This window comes from Mustelus asterias, chromosome 7 (genome assembly GCF_964213995.1).
Source record: "Mustelus asterias chromosome 7, sMusAst1.hap1.1, whole genome shotgun sequence".
NCBI classification, from domain to species: domain Eukaryota; kingdom Metazoa; phylum Chordata; class Chondrichthyes; order Carcharhiniformes; family Triakidae; genus Mustelus; species Mustelus asterias.
Genome location: NC_135807.1, coordinates 81,097,896 through 81,123,276, shown reverse-complemented (window position 1 = coordinate 81,123,276; position 25,381 = coordinate 81,097,896). Strand labels below are relative to the sequence as shown.

The window sequence follows — 25,381 nt, the reverse complement described above, 5'->3', positions numbered from 1 at the left end:
AGTACAATGATAATATTAAGTGTTTTGTAAGATGATATCTTTAAGACCAAACTTTCAGTGATAATAATGGGTATATTAATGCAAATATGTTCTGCAAAGTTCCTTCAGCTGACTAGTAACTCTGTAGAGGAATCCTAATGTGGCGCTGCTAACATTCTGTAAACCTAACCAATCATTTGAACCAGTACAGGTAATTTGAAGTTACTCGTGGGAAGCACTGATTGTTGCTGCAAACTCCTCCGTAACTGGGTGGGCAGGCTGAGCATGGCACTCCGACTTTATATGGTGCTTCCCCAATCCAGTTTCCCCTAAAAAAAAATCAAAGATTGAGATAGTTACATACTATTGTCAGGGGGCCAAGTAAGTATCAGCATGGCTATTTTATAAAATCTTTAAAAGCTGGACAAAGGCATAAAACGACTCAAGCCATGGCTGGGTATGACTCACACAAAATGAATTTCTGGCCTTCAGAAAAGCTGCAACCTTGTTATCTGTTTAAATTAAACCAGCCCCCCCCCCCCCCACCCCTACTTCTTTCTGTAGCAGAATGTTTTAAGAATATATAGCTGATTAAATTAATATTTGTTTCTGGATGGGTTTTTATCAACAAGAGATACAATTCAGGAAACCCTGAGCAGAAGTACCTATTGAGGTGGAATTTAATGCCCTCCGAAGAGATGCATTTGCAGGTTCAGTAAGCCCCTAAGTGGGTGGGGTTGTGTCTGGTGGATACCCTGTTGTCCTCCTGCCTCTCACTCAATTATATCTGGGATCAGAGACTCATTGACAACCTTCCCACCTCACTGCCAATTGAGCCACTTAAGTGGACAACTCATGTCCACTTAAGGGCCTCGTCCCCACTGCTGCTGGTATTCAATCCAGTACAAAACCCTGCTGGGTTTGCTTGTGGCTCCCAGGGGTGGGGGTCGTCCCTTGTCAGGCATTCAGTGCCTGATCAAGAGATCCAACATCAGGAAGCGGGGTCAGTGCTAAAAGCCATCCCACTGTTCTTGCTAATGACTTCTTTCCCATAAGCCGCATCCACCCTCACTCACTTGTGGCCTTGGTCTTTGCTGATCCTGGGTCCCGGTAGGGTGGATTGCTGGTATCCACCCAGAAGTTGTATTTCCCCACATATTCTGCATGTTTAACATGCTGTTTCATCTCAACATTTAAAGTGTCAGCCCACCTCCTGAGAGTGTGTTGGTTACTCATCTCCCCACCCACCAGCCCAACCATGCTGGCTCCTTTAAGACCAGGAATGGGGTGGAGTCGGGGTGAGGGTCAGGATTCAGACTTTTAACACTTTCACCTCCCACTTGACCCAAGCCTGCATGTTTTGGGGGTTAAAGCTCGACCTGCCCATAGCATGTGTTTGTATACACTTTACTGAGGAACCATTTGCTCCAAATGAGTGGTGAGCAAGAGTGAAGTGAATGAAAGCTAACATTTAGTATCTTAGCCTTCAGACCAATTATGCAACACATGACTAAGCAGAGATCATTCAAGCAAGCAGGTTCGGAACAGGGTAAGAAATGCGAATATAGAATGGTAATGTTTTTCCTTCACTAGGTGGGTAGGAGACTGGGAAAGTGAGCTTCCCACCAGTTTCAGAAACTGCCCAGTTTTCACTCCATTGATTTCACCAACAGGTTATCATGGAGTGAAATTGAAAATTTACCGCAGAATGCAATTTGCTAGCTAATGTCAACCAAGCAGTAAAAATCTGAATATCTACAGTTTACAATTACACGTCATATTAAGAAATCATGCAAATTATTGGAAACAAATCCGTGCACCTACTTTGGAGCGTAGTTGCATACGAGGTAAAAAGCACGTCGAAATGTTGATCCCCAGACCTGCATATTGTGGCAGGTATGGATTGCGCAGCCTATTCGGTTGGATGTTGCCCAAACCATCTAAAGAATAACCAGCATTGTATTCAGTTATTACACAATGTAGTTTAATAAAAACCTTATATTAAAAGTAGATCAGAAGAAATATGATAAGGATTTGTACCTGAGTGTAGTGTGTGCATACTGGTCCATAACATTTCAGGGGACACCTGGGGTTACAATCACGAGGATATGGAAAACTATAGCCCTTCACTTCGTCATACCAAGGTTTTACTAGTTGGAGAATATTTCGATAACTATACAAAATTATAAACATTATCAAACTGTTAGATACATTAGGTAGTAATTAAAACTAAACATTTCCATTTATATAACATCTTATTATCTCCACTTCTCCATAATGGACAGAATAAATCCCTTTTAAGTCCAGCTGCCATACGCAACAAAATAATAAGCAATTAGATGAATGAGCAATTAAACTTGTTTTGATGGTGTTTGTTGCATGAGAGATGTTGATCAGGAAACATTCTGCTCATCTTCAAATCATCTCCTGGCATCTTTAATATCCCCCTCATCTCGTGCGACAGGCAGAGCCCTGGTTTGATGAATCAATTAGAAGTGCTGTACCTCTAATAATATAGAACTCACTAAATACCACACTCATAGTCATTTGGTGGTCTAGAATATGAGCATTACTGGAAAAAAAGAGACATGCTATTGAAGCTTTTCATCTTATACTCATCAGGACAGTTAGTTCTTTATAACTGGGAATCTTATGAACTGTCTGATGAATGCAAGACGAAAAGCTTCAACAGCATGTTTCTTTTTCCAGCAATACTCAAATACCGCACTGTAGTGTCAGTACAAAACTTTGAATCAGACTTAAATCAGACAGCCTTCTGACTTGGGCAAGAGAATGACCAATTAAACCAAGCTGACAATTGAGAAGTTAAACAGCAGGTCATTCATTATAAATATGAATTTTATTAAACCAGTGGCCTCATGCCTTGTTTCTGCTCTCCCTGTGCCCGTGGAAATCAATTTAAAAGTAGTTCCAGGTGGTATTTTCCCACTGAAAATATAAATGACATATTAAATGTGAATTATTAGTCTCCTGGCAATGTTTTCTTTTGGACATGATTGAATAGTGCAGCCACAAGAATACATACAAACTTAAAGCAAATAGACCCAATTTTTTCCCTCCTTTTGTAAAAAATCACTTGTCACACTATTGAGCTGGTTTCAGAGAAGAAAATAGCATAAGAACACAAGAACTAGAAGCAGGAGTGAGCCATTCAGCTCTTTAAGCCCATTAATTCCAACATTCTATGCAATCATGACTGACCTTCATAAACACCATTTTCCTACATTACCCTTGTATTCCTTGACATTTTTAATATGTAGAATTTTTTCAATCTCAATCTTGAACATGCTCGACAAGTGAGCTTCCCCAGGCTGCTGGGGCAGAAAATTCCAATGTCCTCTGAGTGAAGAAATTCCTCCTCACCTCAGTCTTAAATAGCCTGTCTCTTATTCGGAGATTGTGCCTTCTGGTTCTAGACCCTCCCACAGCCAGGAGATACATCCTTCCTGCATCTATCATGTAGAGCCCTGTAGATATTTTGTATGTTTGAATGATATCACCTCCCATTCTTCTAAACCTCAGAGAATAAATGTCCAGTCTATCTAATCTTTCTTCACAGGACAAGCCCTCTATCCCAGGCATTAATCGAGAACTCAGCACCTTGGATGTTTACCCTCTTCCCTTGTCCAGGGGGCCAGAACCCAATTGTGGAGGCCTGACTACCTCCCTGACTCAGATCAATCAATGCAACTCAGGATGGGAAGGTAAAACTTCCCGATCTATATGGCTAAGGAAGCAGGAAGAAGTCCGACATTCTGAGCCACATGCATGCAAAAAAGAAAAACAAACTTTCAGTTCACATTCCAAGTGCAACAACTTAAAAAGCAAACATTCACCGTCCAGAGCGAACTGATAGATTTTGTCCCAGAAATCTCAGTAAATACGATGGTCCATGGTCCCAGATGCACATTGCAGCCCAAGACTCAGCAGACTTTGCTAGATTTTCATCCCATACCTGTATGAACACAAAAGGAAATAATACACTTCACATTATGATCCTAAAAATGAATGCTTTTTCCACCAATATGATATACAATTACCTTCATTTTCCATTCTAATTTCCAGAAAAGAACCAAGTTCATTATATGCAAGAATAATTTTCCTCATTTTGATAATCATCTTGAAATTATGATAAATTTCCACTGGCTGCTGTGTATTGTGATGGTGGAATATTGGGGAACAATTTGTTTAGGCCCGATTTCCTGCGTTCGTATCAGGATGTGCAATGGCACTGTGTCTTTCTCAGTTGAAGTGGGCAGCATGCAAATTTCATGCTCGCTCATCATCTCAATTATTTCAGTTTGCAGCCTGGGAGATGGAAAAGGGGAGAGATGCAATGTTTTCACAAGGGGCCAGGTGGCCTTCAAGGCAAACCGTGAGAAAGGAGCAGGTGGCCAATAAGGGCAAATCCCAGAAGCTGTCCCTGATGTCCTTTCTGCAGTGTCACAGGAAATTCTCAATCCATGCCAGCAAACTACCCCTTAACTCCATGTGCTCTAATTTTGTTTACTAACCTCTTGTGTGGGATCATATCAAACAATTTTTGAAAATCGGTTCAGTTTTAGGAATGATGACCTGACAATCTTGGTCAAGGAATACATCTTCGCATGAAATCTCTGCCACCAACCTCTCCTGCTGTTCAATCTACCACACACCTATCGCTCGCCCATTAGCAATTGCTAGCAATCAGCACTCGGGGATAAGGCAGGGGAGTGGTAGAATGCTCTTCCAAAGAGCCAGTGCAGAGTCAATGGGGCAAATGGTCTCCTTCTGCACTATAAAGTTTCTGTTATTCTGTGAGCATGATATTCAGATACCCCACCTCATCTTTGCATATGCATCAGTAGTGCCAGCCTCACGCTCACCTCTCGTTGCCTTCCCGTACCCCCAGCTAATCAGCGATGGTAGGCACATTGCAAACACACACAGGCATTCTATCCTCTCTCTGGCAGGGTAAAGTGGTGCACAACAGGAAGAAGCAGACTGGAACCAGATCACAGGGATGCCTGCATCATCCAAGAGGGCGCTCCGCATCATGGGGTAGCTGTAGCAGACTGTGTTGCATACAGAGTCGAAGAGAACATTCAGGATGCACCTTCTGAAATTCCACCTCACCCTCATCCTGCTATCCATATGAAACGAAAGGTGCAGATGGTGTGACTGTGGACTGTTTGCTTTCCATTCCTAATCCCCTTCCCTCCCTCAGACATCACCTTTCACATTTGTATTTGTATCTGCTGCCTGGACTGTCAGTGCAGCCTCATGAGGAAGAGTGAGAGTAACACGAAACCTCTGGTGAAGAAGAACCTTCACTTAAGCTGACATTCGCAGCCACCAACTCAGGGGCTGTTATTTCAGAAAAGGATGCTGTGATGGTACCTGGCAGATGGATTCAAACATGGGAATCGTGGAGCAAAGGTTGTGATGGGGTGACATCTCAGGTGAACCAGAGTCTGTGTATCCTCCCACAGATAGCCCACCTGGCACCTCCTCCTGGCTTCTCCTCCTCCATCAACACACAGCTTCCCCTCTCTGCTGCCTCTGCCCATTTTTAAGTCATGCGGCAGCCCAAGACAGCCTCCAACTATAGACCCCAGGACTCAAACAGACATTCACGGGAGAGGTCAAACAACTCCTCTGACCTTGTCAGCATTCAGCATCACTCCCGCGAAAATCCAAAACATCAGCAAAACTCCTCCAAACAAATGAATGCAGTAATTCCAATAACTTTGCATAGCAAAAGCACCTCACCTGGAAGTTGTTTTTTTAAAAAATAATTCTATAGTGGGGTGGGGAGGGATCCCTGCATTCAGGTGCAGCTGGGAATGCTTAAAAGGGGGCATTAATTGTGCCTTCATAGTCCAAGATGGTAAATCACTGCCAGGTCTGTATCGCAGGCTATTTGATGTCGGAATCTGCACTCACTTGGTATGTTTGTGCTCGAACATATTGTCAGTCAAAGCACAGAGGTGACCGGAAGCAATCCCTTGCCATCATTTCACTTCAGGGTTTCCAGAGTATAGGCACTGGCGTGGGGAGGCAATGTCCTAGTGTTATTATCGCTAGACTATTAATCCAGAAACTCAACTAATGTTCTGGGTACCTGGGTTTGAATCCCAACACGGCAGATGATGGAATTTGAATTCAATAAAATATATCAGGAATTAAGAATCTACTGATTACCACGAAACCACTGTCGATTGTCAGAAAAACCCATCTGGTTCACTAATATCCTTAAGGGAAGGAAATCTGCAGTTCTTCGCTGGTCTGTCCTACATGTGACTCCACAGCCACAGCAATGTGGTTGACTCTCAACTGCCCTCGGGCAACAGGAGATGGGCAATAAATGCTGGCCAGCTAGCGATGTCCATGTCCCACAAATGAATAAAGAAATTACAGAGCTCAATTTCATGTCTAATTTCTTTTGTTTGGTATTTCTGATCACATCACTCTAATCATAAAGAGCATCTTCGGAATTCACAAAAAATAACAAACATAGGGAACCTCCCTCTAGTGTTTATTGTCTCTCAGATACATGACGGATAGAGGAAATCTTTCTCCAAAATGACTCATTTTCAAATGATAACAGGAATTTGTATTTATAGAGGAGCTTTAACACAGTAAAATATCCCAAAGTGCTTCACAGCAGCGTTTTAAAGTCAACTATGACACCAAAAGCTTGGTCAAAACAATGAGTTTTAAAGGAATGTCTTATCGGAGATAAGAAGAGAGGCAGGAAAGATTATGGAGGCAATTCCAGAGTTTATGGTAGCTGGAGGCAAGGCGACCATTATTGTAATCAAGGTTAAGAGTACAGATATCTTGGAGGATTGTAGTGCTGGAGGAGATTACAGAGATGGGGGAGGGAAAAGCCACAAAGAGACATGAAAACAAGGACATCAATTTAAAAATTGAAGCATTGCTTAAATGAGAGCCATTATAGGTCAGCAAAGTGATGGGTAAATTGGACTTGGTGTGAGTTAGGACATGGGCAGCAGAAGGTTGGAATGACCCCATGTTTATGGAGAGTCAAAAATGGGAGGTGGACCTGGAGTGCATTAAAATAAATAAATAAACCTGTTGGACTTTAACCTGGTGTTGTGAGACTTCTTACTGTGTTTAGAGTTTGTGCCTTTATATGCCCTGTTTGTGAACAGAACTTCCACTTGCCTGACGAAGGAGCAGCGCTCCGAAAGCTAGTGGATTTTGCTACCAAATAAACCTGTTGGACTTTAACCTGATGTTGTGAGACTTCTTACTGTGCATTAAAATAGCCATGTCTTAAATTAAAAAGTGCATGGATGAGGCACATATATACAATTTTAGACTAATATCTAATACAGCTTCCCATACTGTCCATGACAAGATCCATCTTCACATTGAGGATACCTTCCATCATGTTGTGTGACACTACCACCGTGCAAAATGGGATAGATTCAGAACAGATCTAACAGCTCAAAATAGAAAATAGAAAAAAAAGTTTATTAGTCACAAATACATTAACACTGCAATGAAGTTACTGTGAAATTCCCCTCGTCGCCACACTCCGGTGCTTGTTCGGGTCAATGTACCCAACCAGCACATCTTTCAGACTGTGGGAGGAAACCGGAGCACCCGGAGGATACCCACGCAGACACGGGGGGAATGTGCAAACTCCACACAAACAGTGACCCAAGCCGGGAATCAAACTCGGATCCCCGGCGCTGTGAGGCAGCAGTGCTAACCACTGTGCCACAATGCCACCCAGACATCTATCAGTGGCAGTAGATTTGCATACAACCACAACCTGTAACCTCATGGGCTGCCACTCCACCATTATCATCAAGTCAAGAGTCTTCACTGAAGAGTGCAGGAGTGCTTGCCAGAAACAGCACGAGGCATGCCTAAGGATGAGGTGTCAACCTGGTGAAGCTGCAACATGGGACTACTTGTATTCCAGACAGCTGATGCAGCATCACTCCGAACATTCAATGGCAGGCCCATTGCTGAATTGCCCACTCTCAATATCCTGGGAGTTACCATTGACCAGAAACTGAACTGGACTAGCCATAAAATTACTTTGGCTACAAGAGCAAGTCAGAGGCTGGGAATTCTGGCATGAGTAGCTCACGACTGCTCTCACCAAAACCTGTCCACCATCTACAAATATGGAGTGTGATAGAATTCGCTCCACTTGCCTGGACGAATGTGGCTCCAAAACACTCAAGAAGCTCAACATAATCCAGGGAAAAGCCGCCCACTTGATCAGCATACTATCCATCACCTTAAACATTCACTCACCACCATCAACCTATAATGCGTACTATATACAAGATGCACTGCAACAAATTGTCAAAGTCCCTTCGACAGCACTTACCAAAACTCAGATTCTACCACCACAAAGGACAAGGGCAGTAAATGCATGATAATAACTCCAGCTGTAAGTTCCTCTGCAAGCAGACATCATCTTAGCTTGGAGCTATAATATTGTTCTTTCACCGTCACTGGGTCAACAATCTGGAAGATCCTCTCTAACAGCATTGTGGTATATCTGTGTCACATGGACTGCAACAGTTCAAGAAGGTGACTCACCAAACACCTTCTCAAGGGCAATTAGGGATGGGCAATAAATAGTAGCCTTGTCAGCGACACCCGCATCCCGTATAAGAATAGTTTTGATCCATGTTACATAAACAAAAATTGTAAAATTGATACATGTATCATGCATCCCAGAGTCCAATGAATACTTCTCTTATGGAGAATATTAGTTTAAGTTCTTTACACTTAACTGTTAGATTTCTACATAATGGCACTCTAATAAATTTCCCTGGGATCAAAATTTGTTTGCATAGCAGATTTATATTAATTCCCTGGGGTCAGATAGCATCACTGTCCATTATCTGTGCAGTCCCGTGCTCCTCTGTCCTCTCACTGTTAATATGCCTATAGAAGACCTTTGGTTTCCCTTTTATGTTAGCGTCTCCTATTCAGATCTGGAATACACTATTGGAAAGAGTCGTGGAAATAGTTTCTGTAGGAAGTTTTAAATATAATTGAACATGTACTTGAAGAGGACTAATTTTCAGAATTATAGGGGAAAAGGCTGAGGACTAAATCAGATAGTTCCTCCAAGAGCTGGCATGGGCATGAATGGTCAAATGGCCTCTTTTTGCACTGCAAGATTCAATGATTTGAGGCAACACACTCGCGAACATAGCCACAGGGGGATTTTTTTCTTACTGGAACAGACTTGAATCATTTGAATTTGGGCAAGGGGAAAGAGCAAACTAGATTCAACCAAACGCCATTCAACGGTAATGGAAAAGTCTGACATCCTCTACTCACAGCTTCAAATTTACAGAGCCAAAGTCAGTAGCTAAAAAAAGATGATGGGTGGAATCCAAAAGAGGGTGTGTTAAGTCTGTCTGCCAATGTCGATTTGGCCATAGAGTATTCCTATGAGTCAGAAGAAAACCCTGGAAAGTTCATAACCACACCAGTAATTGTACACTTGGCCTCAAAAGCTCTTGTCAGGCCATGGATTGGAGACACATTGTATTCCTGAAGATCTGTTCCTTGTCAGTCAGTCATCTGAGAGCCACGCTTTCTTCCCTTCAAAGATCTTGGATTTGGAAAAACTAATAGCTTACCTCATGGTACTGCTGTGGGGGCCTTTCGAAAATACACGTTTTTGTGTTGTCATAACCAAAGCAAATGTGTCTTGTGTTACAAACTGGAACACGGGTATCTGACCTTTAACTGCCTTACCTCCAACTGAGGCTCAACGTTATAAAAGTTCATTCACTATTAGGATTGTGTAGCCCACGCCGTTCTCAAAATTACATTTTGAATTTTCGGATGCATTCCACACGTAATGCTTGTTTAACATTTACCTCGGCATCACTAGAGGTTTTAGCCTAACTGGGAACGGTGGCCCACATCCTGAAGTCCCTTTTCTTGTAGGCGCCCTTCTTGGTCTACTGCCTGTGGTGTATACTGATGTATAAAGATATATTCATAAAGGAACTTCACAGAAAAAACAGTTGCAGATACACAGATCCCTTTGAATGCTTAATGTTAGTGTTCAGCCAAATGTGAGAACCTAGACCAACTTTTCCTCTGCAATAGAGAAACTCATGAACAATCTGCATTTACAAAATCTAACATGTCTGCTGCTAAATTATACAAAATCTATTAAGAAATCTCGGTTTGCTCCTGAAGACGCTTAGCAATTGGGAAAGCACTTCCACCACTTACCTGAAACATTGGTGTAGAATTGGGCAGATGCTGAAATAGGTGATAGTCCAGCACTGCACATTTCCATCCCATTTCCTACAACTTGTCCAATTAATTAGTACTACAATTGCCACACAGTAATGGAAACTGGATGAGGGTGAATTTCAGTGAGTGCCACAGAAAGTTCTGCTGGAAAATTTAACCCCTTTGTTTCTGATTCTATTGCACTTACCTGTTTCAGGATTCCTCTCTCTCTCTCTCTCTCCCTCTGTGCCACTCACACCTTCAAATAGTTATCTTTCACTCCTCCTCCTTCCCAGCAAAGGATTTTATCATTCAACAAGATATCTCTGACTCTGTTCTTGAACAGGTCCTCTTCTTTTTCTCTCCATAATCCAGTCTCACCCCTCTTTCCCAGGCAGTGAAAAGGGCCTTTCAAATGATTTTTAATAGCATCTAATAGAGTCTCTCAAAATCTCTCCTTTGCAACAGGGCCTTTCTCTATCTTGTGTGAGATGGGCAAAAAGGAATGTCTTCTACCCCTTTCTCAGAACAAGTTCTCTTCTATCTCTACCTTGTCTCTCCTCCAAAAGAGTCTCTCTTCCCCCACGCTATCCTACGCCTGCTCCCAGCTCATGCTCAGCAAGGCCTCCCTTCCTCCTCACAACAGGTTCTTCCTCCTCCTCATCAAAGCTTGCTTTTGTCTTTTCCCCCTTCAGAAAGCAAATTTCTTCTTCCCTCTATCAACACGATGCCTTTTGCTATCCCTCTCCACCCCGCTCCCCGTCGTTAACAGATTATCTCTCTTGCTCTTTTACCATTTGGCAACATTACCCAACTTTTCTTTAATCACACTCGGAGGGGCCATTTGTCTCTCTCTAAACTCTCAACAAAAGGAAAAACACATGTGCCTTCAAGGCTGAAACTCATATTTTAACCATTAAGCAATTTAAGTATAAGGAATTATCTGAGCTCCTTCACGGAATCATTTTCTAAAGCATCATTAAACTTTACATTCTGAATCTGGCACTAAATATTTGTCATGGAACTGAATCCTAAATATGCCAATCTCATTTTTAAAGGCTTTAATTACATTTAGTGAATAACCCTGAAAATTGACTGAATTGGAACAATGCAAGTTTAACAAAAAAAATGCGTCCCTAGAATTTATTTTTACACACACTTTTATTTTCTTGATTGCATCAGATTTGGAAGTCAGCCACACAGCTGCTCCACAGACAGCAGGCATGGGGTAGACGCATGTGTGTAGGTCAGATCAGGTCATGTTGGGTTGCAGAGAAGTTGAGGCTTGGCAGCCTAGGAACACACTGAACGATTGCAGTCAGGGAGGTGCTGAGATTCAGGTCAGATATAGACCTTTGGGTTGGAAAGAGTGAAAGCAACAAGGGTGGAAACAAAGCACACTGGCTGCTCTCTGGGTGGCCTATTATGTTTATAAAGTCATTTCTGAGTAGATAGCTGGAGGGTGAAGTTGAAGTTTGTGAGGAGGTTGCTGCTGAGACATAGCAATGATTGTGAGACCTGGTGATCAGTGCCATTCTTTTCAGATTTTGTAAAATTCCTGTAATTCTTCAGCACCAAGGAAAAGTAAAGGAAGAATGGAGTTTTTGAGAGGAAAAGCAGCAGATATTTCATGTGCAACCTTACAATTTATTACTTCCACGGGAAAACTTGCTATCCATTGGTAGAAATTGTAAACTTAGAATTACAGATGTTCACAGCAGTGAAGGAGGCCATTTGGTCCATTGTGTCTGTGTTGTCTCCCCTTTCATCACACTAAACTGTGTTCCCTTCCGTTCATTATCCTCTTCTATTCTTACATTGACTGTAACTATGTTGACTCTTAATTTTCCTGGTTTTCCTACTGTTTTTGATATTCCTTCCTCATTCAATCAGTTTTTCCTTTCTTGCAATTTTTTTAAAATTAACAACCTTCTACTTCAATTTTAAGAACTCCATTTATCCTGTTCGCTCTCTTGACTCTCTTGCACCTAAAACCTCTTCATTTCTTATCATATCTGTGTTAAATCCCCCTCTCTGCTCCAATTGCCATCTCCATAAGGACATTGCTGCCATTTCTATTCAGGTGATCTCCCTTCACCAAAGCCTTTCCCTCTTTCACAATTGATCCAATGCCCCACACTTGCCTCCTGCGAAGGCCCAGAAGCCTCACACATTGATCTTCTTAAACCTCATCTCCTTAACCTGCTCAATGTAAAAGCAAAATATTGCGGATGCTGGAAATCTGAAAGAAAAACAGAAAAGGCTGGAAAAAGTCAGCAGGTCTGGCAACAACTGGAAAGAGGAAACAGAGTTAATGTTTTGAATCCGTGTGACACTTCTTCAGAGCTAAAAGAAGAAAGGACTCACAATGCTAACTCTGTTTTTCTCTCTCCACAGATGCTGCCAGATGGACTGTGAATGTAGCCACCTTGTTTGCCAATAGGTTTTTCCACTCCTCCTTAGAGATTGTTCCCAGGCACCAAGGTGGCAAGATACTGTGCTGCGCCCCTGATCAGAATTGCAAGGATATCTGTCAATACACCGAGTGTAGAATCTTCCACTGGTACCATTCTATTATTTTTGTAATCTATATGCCTCACACTCTCTTGATTAGACTATCACTACACCGTATCATAGTGCTGCTCAGAACTACCATTTTCTGAGTCATTGTCCATCTCTTACTTTTGTCCAACATCATCGAACTCTTAGTCAGTTGGAGTAAATGTTTCTGTGAGTCCTGTATTTTTCTGTTACCTCTGCAGGTGGTCACCTACTTTTCTATCTCTACACTATTCCTCTCTCACTCTGTCCTTTAAGTGTAAATATATAGAGTAAATTCAAAAGCTCCTCTGCCTCTCTGAAACTGCGAAGAGTGACAAATTGTTGTTTGACAACAAAGTCCCTCTGCTGCAGAGGATCAATTTTTCTGCCAATGTACTTTGACTGAATACACTAAACTTGCTCCATAATTTGGATCACACCCACCACAGCATAATAAAACGAGCGATTGGGTCGCGGCAAATTGATCCACTGCCCACATTAGCACAGCACCAGTGAGCTGGGGGCATCATCCGTGGCCCACAGATACAGTTTGGCTGGCACAGGTCCATCCAATTCCTCAGAGTGAGGCAATCAGGAGAGGGAAACAAGCATTTACCTCCAAAGGGTCACCATTTAAAAATGAAACTGAGTGAAACACTCCTGCAACCCTTGGTTCCATAAAAAAGGTAATTTTTTAAAAAACGTTGAACTTACCTTTTGTGTGGCCACTTTGAACACTGCTGGTTTGGCTGCTGAGTGCCTGAAGCAACAGGCCACAACAGTCACAGCACATGTTGCAGTCACACTGAGTTCAATATGTAAAGGGACCTGAACAGCAATGGAATATGTCCTCGGAGGTGGAAGTCCCTTCACCAAATTCCTTTATTTACAAGATCCCACTACACTATACAGAGTGCTCTCAGTATGCAGTCTACATCTGGAGTGCCAGGTGACACTCCTGCTTAATTACAGAGCATGGGGCTCCCTGATTGGATCATCAATTTGGCCCTCAATCAGGGAGATCATATTCAAGCATATTCAACTGCCTGATTAAAACCGTTACAAGCGACAACAACAATTATATTTATTTAGCACCTTTAACGTAATTCAAATCCACAGGCACTTCACAGGAGCATTTTACAAGGAAATAAGACAACAATTAAACCACTTAAGGAAATATTGGCTGAGATCTTCCAATGCCAATAGCATTAACTGTTGAACATTCGCTGCGGCTATACATCAGGACTTTCGGAAGTGCTGACATGAACACATGCACAGTAATTGTCCAGGAAGATTAAACTTCTGATGGGAAGGTTTGTGTTGTGTTGTCCAGGCCTCTCTGACCTCAGTGTTGAAGACCTCTCCCCACCACTTCCCATGTACCCTCACACATTATGCATGTACCCTCCCCTCCATTGTTGATGACCAGACGACCGGGGATTTAACTCAAAAGACTCAAGGATACATTTTAAGCAGTATCTTAAAGGAGGAAAGGGAGGGAGGGAGGAAAGGGAGGGAGAGAGGGAGGGAGGGAGGGGAAGATGTTTAGCGAGGGAATTCCAGAACCTAGGGCCTAAACAACTGGATACACAGCCATTAGTAACTAAAATGGAGGATGCTCAAGAGTTAGAGGAGTGCAGGTATCGCAGAGGGTTGTGGTGCTAGAGGTGAATATAGACATAAGGTGGGACAACACAGTAGAGGAATTTGAAAACAAGGATTAGAATTTTGAAATCAATATTTTGTTTGACTGGGAGCCAATGTAGGTGTCAGTAAGCACAGGGGTGATGGGCAATGAGACTCGGTGTGAGTTAGAACATATCTGCAGAGTCTTGGTTGGCCTCAAGTTTATGAAGAATGGGCTGTGGGGGACCAGCAGGAGTGCTTTGAAATAGTCAAGTCTCGAGGTAACAAAGGTATCAATGAGCATTTCAACAACAGATGAGCTATGGCAAATGTGAAATCAAATGTTTCAAAAGTAGAAATAGGTTGTCCCAGTGAAGACTGAGGTTGGAAGCTCTTCGCATGCTTAAATATGACATCAAGGTTATAGACAATTGGGTTTTGTGTCAGACTGTTGCCAGTAAAATCATAGAATCATAGAATCCCTACAGTACAGAAGGAGGCCATTCAGCCCAATGAGCCTGTACCGACAACAATTACACCCAGGCCCTATCCCCATAAACCCACATATTTACCCTGCTCATCCCCAACTGCTAAGGGGCAGTTTAGCACTACCAATCAACCTAACTCGCACATCTTTGGACTATGGGAGGAAAGCGGAACCCCGGAGGAAATGCACGCAGACACGGGGAGAATGTGCAAACTCCACATATACAGTAGTAACCTGAGGCCGGAATTGAACTCAGGTCCCTAGCACTGTGAAGTAGCAGTGCTAACCACTGTGCCCCCATCCCACCCATAGGCAGGGAACAAAGTTTGGAACATGGACTGAATAGAATGACTTCAATTTTCCCTATATTTAATTGAAGGAAATTTTTGCTCATCCAATAATAGATGTTGGATAAGCCATCTGATAATTTAGCAACAGTCAAGGGGTCGAGAAAGGTTGTGGTGAGGTAAAACAGGTCGTCATCAGCGGAAATGTGAAAATTAACACTGAGCTTTCAGATGGTGTTGCAGAGAGCAGTGTAGATGAGAAATGGGAGGGATCCAAGAATGGATTCTTCGGGACATGAGAGGTAACAGTGTGGGAGCAGGAAGAGAAACCATTGCAAGTGATACTCTGGCTATGATTAGATAGCTAAGAACAGAACCAAGAGAGAGCTGTCCCACCCAGCAGATCAACAAAGATGTGTAGGTTAGGTAGATTGGCCATGCTAAATTTCCCCTTAATGTCCAAAGATGTGTGAGTTAGGTGGATTAGCCCTTGTATATGCGTGGGTTATCGGGATAGAAAAAGGGGGGGTGGGCCTGGGTGTGATGTACTTTCAAAGAGTAGGTGCAGTCTCGATGGGCTGAACGGCCTCTTTCTGCACTGTAGGGATTCTATGGTTCTATGGAGCAGGATGTCTAAGGATGCACACTGCTCGAGAAGGACAAGTGGAGATAGTTTATCTTTGTGACAGTTGGATAGGATGTCATTTATGACTTTGATAAGAAACTTTTCAGGACTGTGCAGTGGCAGGAACCTGATTGGAGGGATTTAAGCATGGAGTTCCCAGAAAGATGCGAACAGATATCGGATGTGACAACACATTCAAGGACTTCATAGTGGAATGAGAAGTCGGAGCTGGGATGGTGGTACTCGAGGACAGTGGGTGACGGATTGTTTATTTGCTAAAGGGGGGGGAGGCAACAGCTGGAGAGAGAGAACAGTTAATAATATCAAACACATGGGAACTGGGGGCGGAGGTGGGGTGAGGAGTGGGATTGGGGGAAGGTTGAAACAAGGCTTAGGCCTCTGGTATACACATATAATGGATCAGCTTCAGGCGTCCTGGATATGTGCTGAACAGATGCAACCAATATTGCTAGCACAGGTTGAGAAGGACGAGTGGAGATAGCATTGATATTATTAAACCCAATATTGAAATGAGCACATTCATGCCACTCATTGTAAAAGTGGTGCAGCACCATCAACAGGTAAGCTTGCGTTCGCGGTTTGAACATTTCGGCAAAGGATACACAAATACCAATTTAATTCTCAGATTTTACACAATAGTGCATAAACCTATGTAGACATTAAAGTGCAGACAATGTAGTTATGACAATAAGAATTATACCGTTGAAGTTAACAACGGTCTTTGTTTAGATGGACAAACCTATCTGTAACTTAATTTTCATCCTGAAGATTCAGTGATTATCATCCTGTGTGATATAGGGTCAGTGTTTATTGGGACTATAGAATTAACTATTTGAATCTCTGTAATTCAGTAGTTATTGCCTTCTTTGGAGTTTTGTCCTTCCTGTTTCTCCCCTTGTTTCTCTGACCTTTCCACCTCAATCACCTTTAAAGTCTGTTTTTGCTACCCTGTGTAAACATTCAAATCTCTGCTAGAAGTGGTTATAAATGAAGCTGATGAAAGGCTGACATCCTTTATACCATCCGTTTGTTGGTGGTCTGTAATTTGCTAAAGCTGCAAGCCAGCTGCTGTTGAAGGGTCATCTTTGGTAATGTCACCGTGCTTAAAAAAAGACTTTCAAACAATCCGATCTAACTAAGTAACATGGATTTCAGTTACTACTTTCAGTGCTCATCATACATAACATTTCCAATTGGGCTGTTTTCAACTGGCAGAGGTAAAGATTGTTATTTGCAGACTATAGACTGATAATTACTATGGTGATGTGGGCATAGGACATTTCTCTGTACATGATTTGAACCTGTTCACTTTAAGTGAGCTAATATTTCAATTAAAATTGTGGGCAGAGAAAGGTCAATAAAGATTTATCCACCAATAGTGCTAATGCAGTAATTTCTAACTTTATACTGCTAACTATGGGGATAACAAGTCTGTTCCAACAAGTAAACTTTGAAAAATCAGTGCTAGATGTAGGCGAAACAAAATATAGAATTTGCGTTCTCCTTAAGAGTGGACCTGGCCTGGAGGAGGTCTTGTCGCACAGTGGGGAGTGCCCTACCTCTAAGTCGGAAGCTCTGGGTTTAAGTCCCATCCCAGGATGTGATGACCACAGAAGATGCATTCATAATGTGACCAAACAGGTTGATTATCATCCTGCAGATCCTTCTTATACGGCAGGTGGTAAGGGTGGGAGAGATTCCTGGTTAACCAGAATCGTGTGATATCTGCAGCACCATAGCTCCCTATGCTTAAAATATTCCACATGCAAGCCCTTGGCATGGCATTCTGTGACAGTGTCCTTCTTGCTTTGAGAGACTGCGAGAGAGAGGCCTGTTCTGGACACATTTAAGCAGTATAACTACATTGCTCTCTGAAAGTGTATGTAAGAAAATCCGACATTGTAAAAGACAACCATGATCTACATTTAAAAAAACACCGACTTGTTAATGATTTAATTCGACTGAATCCCCAACCTCTTTGTCCTTTATTTTCTGAAGAAACATCACAAAACATTGAGAGTACTGGAATGTAAAGTAATGCACTGGACCAACTCCAAGGAATCTGGCTGACCCAAAGACTCTCAACCCGCAATGTTCATTCCAGAATCTTAAAACCACTGGAAGGAAGGCGGGAAAAAGTAAGAGAGACCGTTAAACAGAAACCAAGAGAAACAGATGCAGAGACTCTGAACTTTTGCCCTGTTTTCGACATTTACATTTTTATTCTGCAAATTAAAAGTGCGAGAAAATTTACCATTCGTGTGTTATGCCACTTAATGTCTGATTAATCTGCTTGGCGCAAGTCTCCACAATATTTTTGGCAGCAATGACAACCTGCTTGCACATACCCCGGTGGGGATCGTTTGCACAGGAGCACCATTCACCCGGTGGTGTTGTGCCCAAGAATGTCCTCCTTTCATGTCATTTGAAAGCTAGGTTTTGGATGCCGCAACTGCAGAGGGCACATTCCCCACACATCTAGTTGCGGTGCCAGGGACACTGCCGGCGACGCTCCAGGAAGTTGTCTGCATCAAAGATAACACAGACTGAACTCAGCCAGAAACAACTGCAGCTTGAACTAGAAACTGCAAACAGCGCTCCATCCGCTTTTCTTAAAAAATAACTTGCCTTTTTTTAAAGAAAAAACGGTGCTATTTAAGCAGCCTGTGTATCTGATAATTAGTGCATGAGATTGTGACAGATCCTGGGATAACTTTTTCAAGATATGACTGTAATTCTCCAGAAAGTAGTGCTTTCCTGATCTGATGGGAGGCTGGAATGGCTTTTGGCAATGTGAATGGACTCTGTACTTCTGAACTCTATATATTTAACCTGAGCTGCATCTTACCTGGGGAGTATGTGATGAGAAAATACACAGGGCAGTTTAATCTGTATCGAAACAGTGCTGTTAAGTGCAGGAGAGGAGCAGCGAAGGCTTGGGAAAGGAGCAGCAAGCGAGAGGTGGCGAGGGCTCATGCCAGCGATGGACTGGACAGCACAGATGGAAACCAGTACTGGCACCAGCTGAATGGCACATACGATTTATGTCAGAGGTGAGAGAAAGCTCACAAGCACTGGCAGATGCAGCAAAGACCGAGTGCATGTGCACAACTGTTCCTGGCATCTGGTCAGTTGCTATAAGGTGCTGCAGTGTTTCTGAAATGTGTTAGTTACTTCGAATCACCTCATCCAAATGGAAGAGTTTGACAGGCCTCAAAGTTTGCTTTGTGATTTTTGGTTTCACAGATTTTTTTTCTCTAACTGAAACCCCCATCCCTCATACACCTCTCCAAATATACACACACATGCAAAAACACACACACACACAAACACACATACACACAGACACACACACAAATATATGCCCACACATAGACACACACACACCTACATATGCATATACATACACACACACACACAAATTTCCTGTGATATATGACTGTACGCCATCCTTAATGATAGAAGAACGGCAATCCGTGAATGCAATAAAGCAACATGACAGAAGATGTTGTTGCTGAGCTACATCCCGCCAGGTGTCCAGGCTGATGCTCCGAGATGACCTGCTGTCAGGCAGACCTAGTCTGTGCCCCCTATTTTCCACCTACTCCAAGAGAATTTACAGGTCTTCCTGTGAAAAATTAAGGACTCTTCAGGGAGATGGTACAATGTTGTGATGTCCTGGACATAAGCACTGCTGATTTGGTATTCCAGAAAAACGGGAACAGGAGTAGGCCATTTCGCTCCTCAAACCTGTTCCAGCATTCGGTGAGATTATGGTTGATCAGTGAACAAACTCCAAAGGCAGGTGGTGTCCCTGCTCCATTCTCCTTAATAGCTTCTGATATCAAAAATCGATCAATTCCAGTATTAAAATTTAAGATTGATTTCGTTCAGTTGCCATTTGAGGAAGAGAGTTCCAAGCATCTATCATTCTTTGTGTACGGAAGTGTTCTCTAACATTGGGGGCGATTCTCCCAAAGTGTTGAATTGGTGGGAAAACTGTTCTAGATCACGACTGTTTTTTCAGTTCAACTTCACACTCGAATCTCCCCACTCTGTGCACTGCAGAGGTCCCAATCGTGAATCTCATTAAAAACCAGGGGAGCGGGGCCTACTCGCACCAGAGTCTAACAGTTCTGGAACTCTGCGCATGCGCAGTAGCCCCAATCTGTCAGTCTCCCAATTTGTCAGCCAGCTCGATCACTGGCCAACCCGGGACCCCCGCAGTGCTGTCCCTCCACCACCACCCGCCTCCCCCCCCCCCCCCCCCCCCCATGGCCTGATCGCAGCCCCCACAACAATTCCCGGGCCGGCCCTGACCCCCCTGCCCCGGAGCACCCTAATGTCCAGCACCCCAAACCCAGCAGTGGCGATCACCGCCCACCCTCACCCCAGCAGACTCCCTCCCCTGCTGAACACCCCCCCAAATCAGACCCCCCCCCCCCAGGAGGTAGAACAGTGGCACTCCCCACCCCCACCAATCATCCCGAGGGCCCACCCACAGTAGGCCCCGCCTCCTTGGCACTGCCTGATGCCTGGTGGGTAGTGCCAAGGTGCCCCATGGGCATGGGCACTTTGCCCCTTGGGCCGTGCCGGGGGCACAAGCTGGCACTGCCAGGGTGTTCATGCCCAGGGGGCACCACCCCCCCACTGCCTGACCCCCTGGGGGGGCTCCAATTGCCCCCCCCCCTTTATTCTGGCAGGGTCTCCCGCTTGTTCCCCGAATGTGGAGAGCTACTCTAAACCCCGCCAGAATGAAGGACTCCTAGCGGGGTTGGGAGATTCAATCGGGACCGGCAAGTTTCCGATAATGAAATGCTAAACATATTTAAACTACATTAAAAAAAGATTCAAATGACTTACCTGTCGTCCCGCCGGTTTCCAGCGTGGTCCAGACTCCAACTGTTCTCCGGTTCTGGGAGATGCGCCTGCACTCCCGGCGCGTACGCAAATCCCAGAAAAAGGCCGACAATGCGCATCTCCCAGCCCGACCTGCCAGAAAAGTTGCAGGGCGCAATGGGAGAATCGCCCACTTTGTTTCCAAAAGAACAGGTTCTAATTTTTAGACCAGCTCCAGTCACTTTAGATAAAACTGGGAGTTATCCAAAGTAAATGAAATGCAAGGAAGCAAGGAAACAATTACTGCAGCCTTCCCTTCCTATCCCCAAGCCTTTACGGTGGCTCTGCTATTTCTATGCTCAAGTTTCCTAGAGCCAAAACTGGTCACTACACTTTTGGCAATCATTTTTCCAAACTCCCTTCAGCCCATTTGCAAACAAACATGCAACAACAGCAATGCAAATTCACTTATCCAGAAACCTCGTCTGGTAAATGGTGTAACTTCCTGGGGTGACAACATGAGACACAGATCAAGAAAATCACAGAATCCCTTCAATGAGGCCATTCGGCCCATCGACGCTGCATCGCTGCTTCAACTCTCTGAAAAGCCATCAAACCCAGCACCATACCGCCCCCCCTCCCCCCCCAACTCTATCCCTGTAAAACCATTCATTTACCATGGCTAATCCACCTAACATACACACATGCATGGCCAGTAAAAATGGGAGGAATACAGAGGCACTATTTTTAAAAATTATTCTTTCATGTGGGCATCATGAGTCAGGCAAGCATTTGTTGTAAGAAGTTTAACAACACCAGGTTAAAGTCCAACAGGTTTATTTGGTAGCAAAAGCCACACAAGCTTTCGGAGCTCTAAGCCCCTTCTTCAGGTGAGTCCAGTCCAACGCCAGCATCTCCACATCAAGCATTTGTTGCCCATTGCTAGTTGCCCTTCAACATAGTGGCTTGCCACAGTACTCCACAGGCTGAGTCAATCATATTGATGTGGATCTGGAGTCACATGTCGGCTAGACCAGGTAAAGGTGGCAGATTTCCTTCCCTAAAGGACATCAGTGAACTAGATAGATTTTTACCTGAATCAACAACGGTTTGATGGTCAGCATTACTGAGACTAGCTTTTCAATTCCAGATTATTCATTGAATTTAAATTCCACCAGCTGCCATAGAGTCATAGAGCAATACAGCACGGAAACAGACCCTTTGGCCCAACCAGTCCATGCCGATCTTGGTGCACTCCCAGCCAGTCCCAACTGCCCACTTTTGGTCCATATCCCTCTAATCCTTTCCCATCCATGTACTTATCCAAAAACCTTTTAAATGTTGCCATAGAGTCTTTAAATGTTGCTGTCGAGTCATTGAAACCTTGTCCACAGAGAATTAGCCTGGGCCTCTGGGGTGCGAGTCCACTGACATTACCACTGTATTCCCCTATACTGTTGGGTTAGTGGCATCTGGGGGAATTGATGATCCAATGTTCGTTCACTTCTAGGATCTGGAGTTGATTCCAGTACCAGAAGATTGCCTAAAAGCCCAATGTCTAACACAAGTAGGAGTTGTTTGTGAAATGAGTTCAAGAAGCTTCAATTCAGTCCCAGTTGGTGGCAACAAAACCTCAACAATTAAACAATCTCTCTTCGAGAGGCCATAAGGATAAGTTATTTATAGGAAAACTCATATTGGTTCGGAGGTGGACTACTTGCTTGCACAACTGACTGATCTGGAAGTGCAGGAGTGCTTATTTCACTTTAGTTGCTACATTAGAAGCCCAAGATCTTCCAGTTATAGATCTGTCCTTTTATATCAGTTAGCTCAGAAACCCTTCCTCCTCTTTAATGAAGTCATTGGTGTTCACTCTTCCAGCAGAAAATAATAGGCATTGTTAAAGTTCATGTTTTGTTTCATTGAAATGTTATGCTCAAAGTGAGGAAGCTTATTGCAAGATAACAGAATATTTTCCATTTTGCAACGCCATGCAAGTTTCAAGCACTTATTGGTTGAGCAAAGAGAAAACAGAACCAGAGTAACAGTCAGTTCCCTCCATCTCAGTAATGTATCAGTAAAGAACCCCCACCAGTGTGGATTTGCACAACTCTAACACAAACTTTTTTCATGAACTTTCTGACATTTTGTGCATGTGCTGTCAACATTGGTGGAATCTGAAGCAGTTTTGGTAAATCCATATAGGGTTGAGTCTGTCTAAACCCATTTGACAAGGATCCTTGAGAGATGAAATTGTCTCATGAGTCTAAATTTAATCTGAAGCCATGTCTCAGACATAGGCATAGTCCAAAGATGTGCGGGTTAGGTGGATTGGTCATGCTCAATTGCCCATTAGTGTCAAGAGAACCAGCTAGGGTAAATACATAGGGTTATGGGGATAGGGTCTGGGTGGGATTGTGATCGGTGCAGTGTCAATGGGCCAAATGGCCTCCTTCTGCACTGTAGGATTCTATGATTCTATGATAGAAGAAAGATATGCCAATCTCCCAGGCTCCAATTCCTAATGCGTTTTACTTGGTTAATTTTAAAGTGATACCACCTTCAAGAAATTGTTGGAAGCTCTGTCTTTGTTAGAATAATGAGCCAAAGGAATCATCTATCATTTGGTATCTACCATGATGCAAGTGGCAGTAACAAAACTATGCACTTCAACATGATTTATCTTAACATTCATGCTTAAAAAGAAACAAAAAGCATTTTTTCATTGGTCAGTGCCTTATCAAGTAAGTAACCATAGAGAAGGTACATCCTATATTTTGTCAGACAAACAAAAAATTATATCATCCACTGATATGGATGAAAACATGAATAAACATCCAAGTTCCTCAAAAATTGCATATATTTGTTGGTGAAGAATAGGTGACTAATGGTAAAAGAAGGATTTTAGTGCTTGAGTTAGTTGCTGATAAATATTTGTTATAGTTGTTTGATAGTACAAAACTTGAATATTGATGAAATATACATTTTGTTGAAGCTTTTCATCTTGCACTCATCAGACAATCACAAGAATGCCAATATCAGTTATTGTTATTTCCCCTGCCATTGGCATTCTTACGATTCTCCTGATGAGTGGAAGATGAAAAGCTTCAACAAAATGCCCCTTTTCAACAATATTTTTATTTATTCTTTCCTAGAATGGGGGCCTTGCTGGCTAGTCCAGCATTTATTGCCCATCCCTAATTGCCTCTTGTGCAGGTGGTGGTGAGCTGCTTTTTTGAACCACTTGCATGTGGTCTAAGTATACCCACAGTGCTGTTAGGAAGGGAGTCCCTGTTTTGACCCAGTGAAGGGGACCATAGCTCCAACATGTTGTTATGATCAACAGAGTTTGCATTCCACAAGATGATATGAGTCCATCCTCACCCCTGGAGAAAAGTTCAGGTGCACTGTGAAATACTGGAGTAATCTTTTTAAAAACTACATCCCTTATCCCATAAAATGGTCAAGTTGGTGTATGTGGTCTCCCAAAATTGGATAAAAGCAAAATACTGCGGGTGCTTGAATCAGAGATAAAAACAGAAAATGCTGGAAAATCTCAACAGGTCTGACAGCATCTGTGGAGAGAGAATAGTGCTAATGTTTCGAGTCTGAATGACCCTTCGTCAGAGCTAAAATTGGACTTCTGCAGAAAAGTTTCAAATAATATTATTTTGTCTTCATGCTATAACCCTAATATAGAGTTCGCATTCTTAGACCAAACAATTTGAGCATTAACAACAATTCATTTCCTGTTGGAAAGTGATTCTGCCGCATTCTTTTATTTTAATTATCCCTTGACACTTGAAAACCTCAAAAAAAAAAGCATTTTGCTTTGTAAGCTCCAGTTCTTTAAACGTCTCACCGGCAGGGGGAGGGAGTGCTACTGACAACTTGTGTTCGAAATGTGTTGGTTAGCGGACTCTGTTGGATAAAGCCCAACACTGACATGCATCCCGGAAAGGGGGAGGCGGGATTCTGCTCAGAAATGGGACTCACCATGTATTCCATGTTTGCAGCAGGTGGGTTGACTTGACTCCGAACCTTGTTGTGGTAATCGAGAATGATTGACATGTCAGTCTGCGAGATGTATCGCCTCCGCCTGCCTTTCGGCACGTCCCCAGGTCCCGGGTAATTTTTCCAGGACGATTCCTTCTCGGTGAAGTTTGATGGCTGGAGAATGCCGGAGACATCTGCACTTGTTCTTTGCAGAGCGCACAGTAACCTGAGCAGAGCCAGGATGGAGCAGAGCTTCATGATTGCCAGTTTGCAGAGGTTGGAAAACGGTACACTGCAAACCAGATGTTAGACTGAATAAAAAGCAATGCATTAACATTAAAGTGCAACTTCAAACCTCTGTGCTTCAATGAGGGGGAGGGGGGCGAATCCTCATCCTTTATTAATACATTATCTATCAATCCAGTATTATTCTTCGACAGCAAACAAAATTGAAGCATTCAAATAATCATTTAGCAGTTTTAAAATAATTCCTGTTTTCCTGGCAGCTTTCGGTAAGCACGGCTTTTCCTCCAACCCCTTATTTTGATGTTCGCTATGTATTCATGTATTCAATATAAAAATAAATATAGCTCACCTCTTGCATACAGCCCCACTGGCAAAAATGTGAGTCGAACCCTTCCAAATTTCAAAGTCCGTCTGTAAAGAATCTTGTAAAGTATTTCACTCTTGCGACTGGAGTGAGATCAGACTGGCAGTGAA

At 43.1% G+C, this 25,381-nt stretch overlaps 1 protein-coding gene across 1 annotated transcript; it reads right to left on the bottom strand.

Moving 5' to 3' along the window:
* Positions 1 to 172: 172 nt before the first annotated feature.
* Positions 173 to 24,949, bottom strand: LOC144496127 (peptidase inhibitor 15-like). The gene is made up of 5 exons (XM_078217109.1): positions 24,662 to 24,949; positions 3,837 to 3,955; positions 2,020 to 2,152; positions 1,804 to 1,919; positions 173 to 308 (listed from the first exon to the last, which is right to left on the bottom strand). Exons 1-5 carry the CDS (start codon positions 24,917 to 24,919, stop codon positions 173 to 175), a joined length of 762 nt encoding a protein of 253 aa, XP_078073235.1. The 5' UTR covers positions 24,920 to 24,949.
* Positions 24,950 to 25,381: the final 432 nt, after the last annotated feature.

Coding starts and splice junctions, on each gene's coding strand:
- LOC144496127 (XM_078217109.1), bottom strand. CDS start 24,919: ATGAAGCTCTGCTCCATCCTGGCTCTGCTCAGGTTACTGTGCGCTCTG. Junction 3,956..24,661: donor CTGCAAACATGGAATACATG/GTGAGTCCCATT, acceptor GTGTTCATACAG/GTATGGGATGAAAATCTAGC. Junction 309..1,803: donor GTATGCAACTACGCTCCAAA/GTAGGTGCACGG, acceptor ATTTTTTTTTAG/GGGAAACTGGATTGGGGAAG.